Genomic DNA, 12,142 nt, shown 5'->3' on the forward strand with positions numbered 1-12,142 from the left:
TGTTGATTAATGTATTCATTTCTGGCATGTATGGACTGTAATAGGGGCTGTCAAATATTAATCTCTAACTGTTTAATTTCTAGGCTTTTGCAGATATGTTGAAAGTGAACAAAAATTTGAAAAGCTTAAATATGGAGTCCAACTTTATTACAGGAGTTGGGGTTCTTGCACTGATTGATGCTTTAAGAGATAATGAAACCCTGGCAGAGCTCAAGATTGACAATCAGGTCAGTGTGCTACAGCAGTAACTTTGAGGAAACAATAACCCACACTGCTTTGGGAGGCTTGGGGGCTCAGGAGGTGGCTGGGAAAATGCTTTTGAGGTCCCTTTGGTAAGGTAGAGGCCTGAGAACAGGTGAAAGGTGGGGCATCCAGAATATTAATGTGTAGGAAAGTGTATAAAAGCAGCTCTCCTTCAATCATTTTAAGAGAATTTAGATGACTGGCTTATTTAAAAAATAATTTTTGTAAGTATACTTGGTTTTATAACGTTATATAGGTTTTATCTGACATCTGTATACACTGCTTCTTGATCACCACCACAAGTCTAGTTTCCATTCATCTCCTTACAGTTGACCCATTTTACTAACTCTTTCACCCACTCTCCAACCCCCTTCCCTTGTGGTGATTTAATTCACTTAGCATGAAACACTCAAGGTCCATCTATGTTGTCACTAATGGCAAAATTTCCTTTTTTTAATGATAAATGAATAGTGTTCCTGTGTGTATATAAAATATCTTCTTTATCCATTTATCTGTAGATGGGCACTTATCATTATTTTCATATCTTGGCTATTGTGAATTGTGCATAAAGGTGCATGTACCTTCTTGAATTAGTGTTTTTGTATTCTTTGGATTAAAAACCCAGAAGTAAAATAGCTGGGTTAAATGGTAGTTTATTCTTAATTTTTCTTTCAATTGAGATAACATTGGCTTATGACATTGTAATATTCTTAAACTTTTGAGGAATCTCCATACAGTTTTCCATAGTGGCTGCACTAACATACCTTCTCACCAACAGTGTATGCAGGTTCCCCTGTCTCCACATCCTCACCAACAATTTCTCACCTAGCAATTTTGAACTAGTTCTTACAGGTGGCAGTCCATCCTCAAATTTTCAGCTCTTTATTGGAAAGATCCACATCATAAACTTTTTGTGTCTGTAGCATGTAACAGCCCCAAACATGTAATAGATGAATAGTTGTTTTTTTTTTTTAAGATTTATTTATACGAGAATTGGGGTACAGGCCAGAGGTGCAGGAGAGTAAGGGAATTCACCAGATACAGAGCGGGGAGCAGAACAGGCAGATTGACTGAAATACACTGCTCAGGGGAGCAGCATGCGAAACGTGAGAGGTCTGCCTTGCCAGATGGGAATCTCCCTGGCCAGCCAGGAATCTAACCCACACTGCAGAGGCTGCAGACAGCCTCACAGCACTGCGCTTAACCTGTCATGCCACCAGGGAGGCCCAGTAGATGAATAGGTTGAATGAAAAAATAGAAGGCTACATATGTAGTCTTCTGTATGGCTGAATGCAGTGCTGATGCCATGTGATAATGTGGGGTCACCCACGTCCTGGTAACTTTTCTTTAAAGAGGCAGAGAAATATACATGTTACAAATGTTTCCATTCATAGTGATAATTAATTAAAACAATATATATATTTGACTGAAATACTTCAGTTTTTTTACTTAAAAAATTACTTCAATTATTTAAAAATATATTTGTAAATGATTTCCTCAGTCCTTCAAAATAAATAAATTTTGTAGACCATGAAAGTAAAAAGGATTATATCTTAAAACTTAACTAGAATGCTATTTAACCCATGTTTTCAATTTTTGGGTGGGGATAGTCACATGCCATTCTTTTAAAGTATATAATGAAGTGGTTTTTAGTATATTCATAGAGTTGTGCAGCAATCACCACTAATTCCAGAACATTTCGTCACCCTGAAAAGAGACTCCATACCCATTTGCAGTCACTCCCTATTCACCCTCCCAGGGTCTGTCTCTATGTATTTACCTATTTTGGACAGTCCATTAAATGTAATTGTACAATGTTTTGTTTTGTTTTTTATGTTTGCTTTCTTTTACTCAACTACATGTCTGGAGGTTCATCTACACTGTAGCATATATCAGTACTTAATTTCCTTTTAAGGTTGAATGACCTGTTACCTATTTTTTAAAAGGTACATATAATGCTGCTGTGACATTTATGCACAAGTTCTTAATATGATCATATTTTTCATTTCTTATGAGTATAGACCTAGAAGTGGAATCAAGTTATGTTCTCCATTTAACTTTTTGAGGAGTGGCTAAATTGTTTTCCACAGCAGCTCCACCATTCCTACCTTGATGCTAGAAGTTCCCAATTTTTCTGCTTCCTTCTGTTGTTATTGTCATTGTTATTATTATCATTACAGTTATTGTAATCAATCATCCTAGTTAAATATGAAGTGTTATGGTAATCCATACATTTTTGTCTATATGATCATATATTGAACTTTAAATTTTGCTTCTATTATGTATTAATATATATATTGCAAAAATTGGGAAAATTTTAAAAGCATGTGCCTGCCATGTCTTAGTCTTGACTTACCTTGAAAAGTATTTTGATCTAATTTGTAAATGCTATCCTTTATTTCTAATGATTCCAGAGGCAGCAGTTGGGGACAGCTGTAGAATTGGAAATAGCCAAGATGCTTGAGGAAAATACAAATATCCTTAAGTTTGGATATCAGTTTACACAACAGGGACCCCGAACCAGAGCAGCTAATGCTATCACCAAAAACAACGACTTAGGTAAGACAAATGCAGTATAAAATCAAATTTTTGAATTGTGTCATTAAGGTAATATTTTGGGGAAATACTTATTTATGTTTTTTTAAACAAATCTTAACAGATTACCTGGCCTTCATTTCTAAAATTTGCCTAGTCCTTTTTTATTTTGGTTGAACTAGAGTTCCACTTAAGGGAGGTTGTGATTATTGGGTTGCGGATAAAGTAAACTTTCTGTAACAAACAAATTTTACATCTTAAAGTGAATTGTTTTTTACAACAAATGTTATAATAATAAATGCTTCCTGTAACATATATTTTGTTCTCAGTTACAAGTCACCCATTTGAACTGTTAAGGATTTTGACATTATAGAGAGTTACCTGTCCTTTTTAACAAACAGGCCTAGATGGAAATTCAACTTTATATGACAAAATATAAAAGAATTGTAGTTTTAACTCCAAGTTTGAGAGTTAGTGGTATGCAAACATTTGCTGTACTTCCTGGACTCCCTCACACGGTTGTTCCTGCGCAGTTTGTCTTCTCACTGCACATGCCCAGGCAGGAGCCTCCTGTTCTTCCATGGTTCTCGTTAAACTGCTGAGGCTTGTGGCTTCTGCTTGAACTAAATTTTCCAGCCAAGGCTGAATTAAAGAGTATGATGCTGTGGGCAAAGGGTTGAGGGAGAAATAATAAAAATGAATATAAATCTTAATAATTTTGTTGCTACATGTCACCAAAAATTGACTATTCTTTCAAGTTTTATGTTAGTTCACTCAAATATTTTTAAAGATGTATTTCACAATAATTAAAATAAGGTTTCTTAAAAGGAGTAACATTTCAAAGTGATAGTTCTTTTAAGCTTTAGTCATATTTGAGTTTGTATTTCATAAAGGTTTCTTGAGCAGGAATAAAATACAGCTTCATTCCTTTAATCCAGATCACAGTGGATTAGTTCAAATTCTTTGTGTCCTTTCATGACTGTAGTTTCCCCTAAAAGGTTTCAGCCTCTTGCTTTTTTAAAGATAAAATTGGTGTGATTTAGTGTATTGTTGGTTCCATATGTAGTTGGCAACATTGTGCTGATTGTTTTAATATTGGTTCCTACTTTTATTTTTTTTTTCTTAAGGTATTTAATTTTGCGTTTTAGAAGTGTTTTTTCAAGTCTGATCGAACTTCATCAATGATTTGAGTTTTTAGAATTTTTACATTATTGACTCTAAAAATGTTAGTTTTTTACTTAGGTAGACTTCATTGTAATAGTCCATTTTCAGACTCTCAGCTGGAGCAGAAGCCTTGTCTATCTGTTGAATCTACCTTTCTCTTAAGCTATGCCTGACCCATTAGACTTATTAAGTAAATACAAAGAAAGTATTAGAATTTGAATTCTGCCCAGTTATAATTTTCTGGTAACTAAATAGCCATAAAGTTAAGCAAGAAGTATCCTCTCTGCTTTATCTACTTAAGCTTTCCCAGGATACCACCAAGAAATGTGTAGCCCATTCCATCTCAGTCACCTGCATCCCTCCCAGCAGACAGGTGGTACCAGCTGCTATCCTACAGTAGCAGCACAGCGAGTGCCCATATCAGCAGTGATACTGACCTTTGCAAGGCCTCAGCAGTTGCTCTGCTCTTCTGCCCAGCCTGTTGGAGCAGGTGCTTTGCCCAGGTTCCTATAAGAAGTGCTGGGTATTAGAAGGGCTATTTTGGCAGATACAGGTGAGGGAGCAGATGAAAACTGTTTCCTAGGCTGCTTTATATTGACACTAAGCAGTTGAGTAGCTGTCCATAGCAGTGTGTAATAGAAGATGAAGAGGCTGTGGTGAGAATTTGTGGTCTAACACAAAGCAGAACTGAAAGAAAGCAAACAGTTGTGCTAGTAACTCTCTTGATACTTCCCACCCCATACTCTCTCATTTTGATCCAAACTAGATTTGCAGACGTGAGTCTCAGATAATGAAGTGGAAATAAGACATTCCTGGAATGACATGGATAAAAGCTCAAATTTGGAGCAACACTAAAGATGGCCTGCAGATTTTGAGGACAGATTCATAGTAGGATGTTGGGTCCAGAATAAACCAATATCAGCAGTGTAAAAGGGGAACTGGTAGAAAACACTAACATTACATGGTAGAAGACTTAGATTTCTCTGGAGGCATTTGCAGACTTTATAGGCCCCTAAATGCATGATTGCAATGATACTTCCAAAGGACTGTTTTTATTACTCTTCTAGAAATAGAGAGAAATTGAGGTTAGGACTTATTCACAGTTGACTGATAATGTATATTGAGAGAACTTAAATCAGTAGAGTATATTTTAGAAAGAAATTACACCAGATCCAAAGAATTGTTAACAGGATCAAGCTTATTAGCGGCCTCTCATCTAACGGATAAAATAGAAATTACTACCGGCAGACAGCAGGCAGCACCAAGGGAGAAAAGAGGAGAGGGAGATGGAACTGTGCACCACCTCCTTCTCCTGAGCTGTATTCACAAAGTCTTCTGCTTGACTTTCTCAGCCTTACACTTGTATCTCTGCTTATAAATCAAGGGGGCAAGCTTAAAGACCACATTTGTTTAAATGCAATCTAATACATAGTGACTAGAAAGGGATATCAAATAACAAGACTTGAAACTTGTACTGAATCTCTTGGGCATATAATTTTTCTTCGCCCTGCCAGTGGACTATGTTACATTTTTGGTGTTCTGATTTTGTCATCTTTCCTTCTCTCATTTTCTAAGTCTCAACTATTCACTGAAGTATTCCTATCTACTTGCCATCTCTCCAGCTAAGAAGTCTCCCAGATGTAACAGCAGAGGTTGTATGGTATATTTGCAATATTTGATTGAACCTCGAGTCTCATATTACTCTCATAACACCAGCTAACTACATAATTAACTTTTACACCTCTTTTGTTTGTTCCACTCTGTCCTATAGATCTTGTTTATAGCATGATTTTTTTTTTTTTAATAGCATGCCTTTTGACATCTGAAACATCCAAAGCCTGCTGTAATTCAAAATTTTCTTGGGAATGATTACCCTAATGAATTACCCAGTTTGTCAGATATTTCTTATATTTTTTCAGAGATCCATACACATGAGTAAGTTTTCATCTGAAGACTCAAATCTCTTGATATTTTTCCTTAATATTTCAGTAAACACACCCTGATGTCCTAGGGGTTAAATCTCACTGCTATCACTGCAGTGGCCTGGAGCTAACCCACATATGAAACAGCAGACCTCTCCTGTTTTGTCCACTGCTCCCCATAGCAGTGTATTTCAGTAGATCCACCTATTCTACTCCCCACTATGTTTTTCAATGAATCCTCTCACCCCTCACACCTCAGGCTTACACCCCAGTTCTTCTACAAGATTAAAAAAAAAAGGATATAGTCAGGGGTGTACTTATGTGGAGAAATATAAAATTTTCATGGGAATTTGATACTTCAATTTTCCTGACTTCTAATTTCTAGTTAGCACCCAATCAAAGGCTGGACAAGCCTTTACTCGCATCTCCCAAATGTCTGGCCTCCTCCATTGCAGGCCAGCACAGAAGCCAGCTGTTAGAACAGAGCATCCAATGCTAGGCCAGGGGGCCAGGTGCACCCGTTGACTTTTTATTACTCTGTTAGCCAGTTCAGTTGCTTTCCTACTTACTTCCATAAACAGAAGAGAATATAAAATTTATAAACTAACAATCTAATTGAAAAAGAGGAACTTAATAGAAAGGGTACCAAAACCCATTGTGGATAAATGCAAATCCTCTAGCTGTAATTGCTAAATGACTTTCCTTCTCCTAAAGAGATGCTTGACCTGGGCCTCCTGCACTGTGTTTTCATTTCTGCACTGAGGAGTATGCTGTGCCTTTAATTATCTGGCATGACTTACAGATACTATTAATTCCATTATAGAGGATGAGTTGTGTCTCAGAAAAGTTAACTTGCTAAGGAATAAGCTACAAAGTGTCAGAGCTACTTTGCAGGCTCTGGCCTGCTTTTTGTTCTCTCAAGAGTTGGCTGTGATGCTGAGGAATCCTGAACTGGTAGCTCAGCCATTGCACTCTGGTGACTGACAGGTGACAGTGAAGGTAGCAAGATCCTGAAGTTGTCCTGCTATTAGTAAGCCTGGCCTAACAGTTCTGCTCCCCTGATTGTGGAGGATGGGGATACTCAGATACATGTGCTTTTCTTCACTTTATCAGCAGAACTAGTTGTCTACTTTGGAGGCCAAAATTTATAGTAACCAGTGTGACCATACAACTTTATTGGAGTCTAGGATTTTCATTATTCTGCATTTGTTACTAATTTTTCAGAGCCCTGAACCAGTTCATTTTGTCAGTAATAAGAAAAATTTGGAGAGCAGTAGCAAATCACTTACCTTTAAAAATGACAAAAATGTTTTTGGTATGTTCTTTTACAGACTAAGAAAATATGTTGTGTCTAATCAGAAGAGCATGCAAATTAGATACTTTTCATACTTTGGAATTCTGGCTGCCTAAATGTCATTTCAAAATTTAACACAGTAATTTATTAATCATTTTTTAAATGGAGTTAATAAATTTTCAGTAAATAAATAAGACAGGGACAGTGATCAAAGATGATTGCTTACCATTCCGTTTTAGATTTTAAACATAGGTGAGGTTTGACACATTGTGCTTGTTGTGAAGTCCTTTAGTTCTCACCAGGTAAATGCTAATGATGAAGGATGTGAATTGTTTTTAATGACCATGTGAACTGGAATGGGACATTTCTTTTTTGTACAACTGTAACTGAATCAGTCAGAAAGTTGTTTGTTACAAGGAAGTTAACATTGTACAAACAAATAGGGATTTTGAATATTTTTTCTGTTTCTCATAGTTCGCAAGAGACGAGTTGAAGGAGATCACCAGTAAGCCTGCCAAGGCATGCTCTTCAAAAGACTTCAAAAGGTTACCAAGAACTCCTGTTGGTGATACCAGATGTAAAATTTTCCTGGGTAGAAGGGAAGAGACTGGAAATTTTCTTTAACTACATGCTTCTTTTTTCTAGTTTAAGTTGTTAACCAGTTTCAAATTATAAAATGACTATTAGGTGATATTTTGTATTTTAAAGCATTATTTCTACACTTTGTTATAATCATTTTTAATTTAGTTTAAATGATTTATGATGAGTCTGAGGTTAAAAATTACACTTGTAAAAAAGTTTCATTAATCATTTATGTAAAATAACTTGAACATTTTGAGGACCAATCTTTTTAAATTAAAAAGGGACAATGGTGATAATAGAATTATTGTTGTTCCTCCTAAGCTGAGGGCACTTCAAAGCTTTCCTTATTTGATGACAAGGAAACTTTTCCATGTTTTAGAATACATGAACTTGGCAAGAGTGTGCTTTTTCCTTCTATCAAAAAAAGCAAAATGCCAGAATATTAAAACAGATGACTTAAAATCTGACCATCTGTTTAGAGCAGATCTCTAGCAGAGAGCAAAAGGTTTTGTGCATTCCAGGTCACTACCCTTCTGATGTGTCAGCAATACCTAATTTTTCTTAAACATAGTCATCAGCTTTGCCAGGTTCATACTTTGTTTAAATATATAGTTATGTCTAAACTTATTACAGTTTTTCATTTTAATAATGTGGCATCATTAAATTTTTATGAACACTCATAGTAAAAAGCATCTGAGTAGGAAAACTACTCTCTTTCTGTAAAAGGCATATAGCCAACTGTCAGTTGAGCACATAGAATCAAAGATAAACATGTTAGAATTCAAGTCTGAGGAATGTATAAATGGTCACTTAATGGTTTTTTTGTAAAGTGTTAGAAACTGGCTTGCATATAAATTGTTTCAAAGTATGATAATGCAGAATTGTGTTAACAGTATGCAATCACCATTACAAATTTTCTAACCAATAACAAAAACTGCTGTTTCCCATAAATGTAATTTTTATTATCTGTATCTTTCCTGTTATACTTTTTTAGTCCATATTATGTAAAAGTAATTTCTCATCACCAAAATAGTCTTCCTAATGCTGACAGTGTTAAAGTGGACATTTGAACAGTGTTCTGTGCTAGGAAGACCGATGCCAGACCCAACATTGCCATGGAGGACCTAGCCATGTGTTCTTGCCCTGTCTCAGGTTAGCTTCTGCACAGGAGATATGGCAGAGGCATTTACGGTTACCGAAGACAGGGGCCGGAATCTAAGTGATTCTGCTCTCAAAAATTCGGACATGTCTGTATCATTTATTTATAGGGGGATATCTCTAAAGGGGAAGACTTGTTAAACCTATTATAATTAGATTACAAAATGTCTGCTTTGGCTCGGACTGCACGGTTTAGCTGATGGCTTAGCAGGTTTTTTTGTGTACTGTGGCAATAAGCCTTCTTAGGAGAAAGCTTTCCTCTTGAGAATTGAGGTGTGTCTGTTTTTTGAATCAGTATTCAGTATTTTAAAGGGGCCAGGATTAACTTTGCACTATTCCCTTTCAGGTATAGGCTGCTGGTGGTTCAAGTTAGCAAGTTTACTCCCCCTCTCCCTTCTTATCACATACAACTTTGGAATTGTACTTGACTTTAGAGGCTGCACAGCCCGAACAGGGTATGGGGAGTCAACATGGAGCCTGGATAGAGGCTGCCATTTAACTTTTAGCAGGGCTTCCTTGCTTGCACTGTTCTCTAAGTCACTAAAATGATAATGTTAGCTTTTCCTCCCACAAGTTGTTTTTTTGTTTGTTTGTTTGTTTTTGTTTTTGTTTTTTTTAATTCAAACATAGGTAGGTGGACCCTACCTAGAATTGTGTATCGTACTTTTGGGTAATAATTTTTTCAGTTACTATTTATCAAAATCTGCATAAGTTGAGTATTTGCTTTACTATTCCAGTTCTAAGCAACAGTATATAGTTCATTATATAATTAGAGAAACGATTTCTTCATAAATAACTTTAAAGATGAACATTCATCTGATTAAATACAGAAAATCTTTTAAAAATGTAATTTTACAAGGGAGAAAACTGGTGTTTACTTTGATCTTTAAAAATCTGGTACCTCTTAGATTTTTAAAAACTTTCAGTATTTCTAGACTGCTCTAAAATTTGATAATAGAAAAAATTATAATTTTGAAATAGTCTTGATTTTTAAGCCAAAGATTTTCTAAGACTAAGTTTTATAGTCTTAACCAATTAAACCAATTAACCTGTTTGTCTAATCAAAGGGTTTTTTTTTTCGCATTTCTAGATTGCTGTTTTTTAAAAACTTTTTAACTGCCCATTTTATAAATTTTGATATTCGTATTTGTTTGAAGTTCTAATTTTTCCATTATGTCTATATGAAATAGTATGTATTTAAAAATAAATTGCTAATATTGATATTATTGAAATGGATTTTGGTGCTGAATACTGTAGCAAAAACCTAGTGGAAGTCTAAAGTATAAGTGAAATACATTTCCTAAGGGTGCCTGTCATTTAAAAGACCAAATAAACATTTGGTGTTAAATTAGTTGATTGTGAAAGATTTCAAAAATTTTCTCGGTTGTTAAATTGTTAATTCTTATTTGAATGAAATAACACACTTGCTTGCTTTGTGCATTAGATGCACTCTAGAAAAGTTACATGTAAATAGAACTTTGTAAAATGTTTTCCATTGACAGTATCTGACATATTTTCATTTAAGGGGGGGGGTCCTTGATATAATAAAAATTATAAAAGAAAAAATGTTTTGATAAAAATGTTAATGATGTATTGTACATTATATTTAACCTTCGCTGCCATTAAAATAAGATGAAAGGATTCATGGTGTTTCATAAAATCTTATATTTCTGCTTCTATATCCCTAAGACTGCCTTGACATTTCCTTATAAAATCAGTAACTACTGTTACCTTCCAGCAGAGGATCATGCTTTTTTTTAAGCAGCTTACATTCTCTGGCTAGTTCAGTACTGCACAACTTTATTCCTTTATTATAATGCCACTTCACTGGAAAATATTTTTTCCAGGTTTATTAAGTTATAATTGACATATAGCTTATTAGTTTTAAGTGGATAAAGGTTACATACATGTGTATACTACAAAATAGTCACCACCGATACGTTTAATTAATATTCCTCACCTCACATGGTTAAAAAAAAACTTCATTTTTCCTTGTGATGAGAACTTACAAAATCTGTTCTCTTAGCAACTTTCAAATATATAATTCAGTTTTGTTAAGTATAGTTATCATCCTGCACATTATATATCCTGTATTTAAAACTGGAATTTTGTATCTTTTGCGCATATTCATCCATATTCATCCACTTGCCCTCCACCCCATTCTCACTCACCATTTCTCTACCCCCCTGCCACAGGCCACCAGCAATCTATTCTCTGGTTCTTTGAGTTCACTTTTTCCAGATTCTCATATAAATGAGATCAAAGATTATTTGTCTTTCTGGTATGATTTATTTCATTTATTTCATTTGTTGACGGACGATACAGCACCCACAAGAACCAAACACGTAGATATGCCCAAGCAACTCCTATTGTTGCTGTTGGGTCTAAACATCTATAGAACTGTTTTTACTCCATCAGCTCTCACTGATCACTATTGTTCTAGATATTTTTCATTATAAGACTATCTTACCAAACAAAGAAACTTCACTATATTTAAATTGAAAAAGTTGTATTCAGCAATAAAGCTTTTTATCTTCTTAAGTCATACTTTAATTTGGTCATTCTTATGTCGTATGGGTTTTTCTACGTGATGATTCAGCTCTATAAGCCACTACCAAGTATTTTAGAAAGTCTTTATTGACATATAAAAATGTTTACTTAAGACACCTGCACTAGTGGCTAAGTAAAAATAGATTATAGCACTATGAGATAACCACTAGCCATGTTTTATTAACATAGTTATAAAAAGTTCATATATTTTTAAGATGATTAGACACTCTTAGAGTCTACTTCAGATATATGTCTGAGGTTTTCTTCCTTTTTCTGCCAAGTGTGTTTTATTTCCTGTAGAGCAATTGATTGACCTAAACTTTTTCTGCAGATAATTTTGTCCATATTTATATGTTCAGAGAGTAAAGTTTAATTAATAAGAACACATTCTGGGTATTTCTTAGTGAGTATGTACAGCAATTTCTAGGAGTTTAAATTTCATTTCCATTCAAAAAGAAATATAGTTTTGGTAAGTTTCAACTTTTTTTATTTGCTTGAGAATTAGAAAAAATAATTGCATGCATACATGTGCATATAATAAAAAACTTTTGTAATTTGAAACATATTATTTTTGGTCCTTTATGTTTGGTCTGAGTATGTTTAAAACCTTTGTAACAATGCATCATTCTTTGTCATGTAAAATCAGAAATTTAAATACATTTTAATGCTAAATTATTCAAAATACTGTTCATAT

The 12,142-nt window shown here is 34.6% G+C and overlaps 1 protein-coding gene across 1 annotated transcript in view; it reads left to right on the forward strand.

Annotated features, from left to right (window-relative positions):
* Nucleotides 1-11,915, forward strand: part of TMOD3 (tropomodulin 3) — a 74,476-nt gene extending 62,561 nt beyond the window's left edge. The window contains exons 8-10 of the mRNA XM_037502493.2: nt 84-227; nt 2,658-2,802; nt 7,633-11,915. Coding sequence (XP_037358390.1) covers nt 84-227; nt 2,658-2,802; nt 7,633-7,667 — 324 coding nt within the window. The 3' untranslated portion in view covers nt 7,668-11,915. The remainder of the gene's footprint in view (nt 1-83; nt 228-2,657; nt 2,803-7,632) is intronic.
* The last annotated feature ends 227 nt before the right edge of the window (nt 11,916-12,142 follow it).

Source organism: Talpa occidentalis, unplaced genomic scaffold (genome assembly GCF_014898055.3).
Source record: "Talpa occidentalis isolate TD23 unplaced genomic scaffold, MPIMG_talOcc4v2.1 talOcc4.11, whole genome shotgun sequence".
NCBI lineage: Eukaryota > Metazoa > Chordata > Mammalia > Eulipotyphla > Talpidae > Talpa > Talpa occidentalis.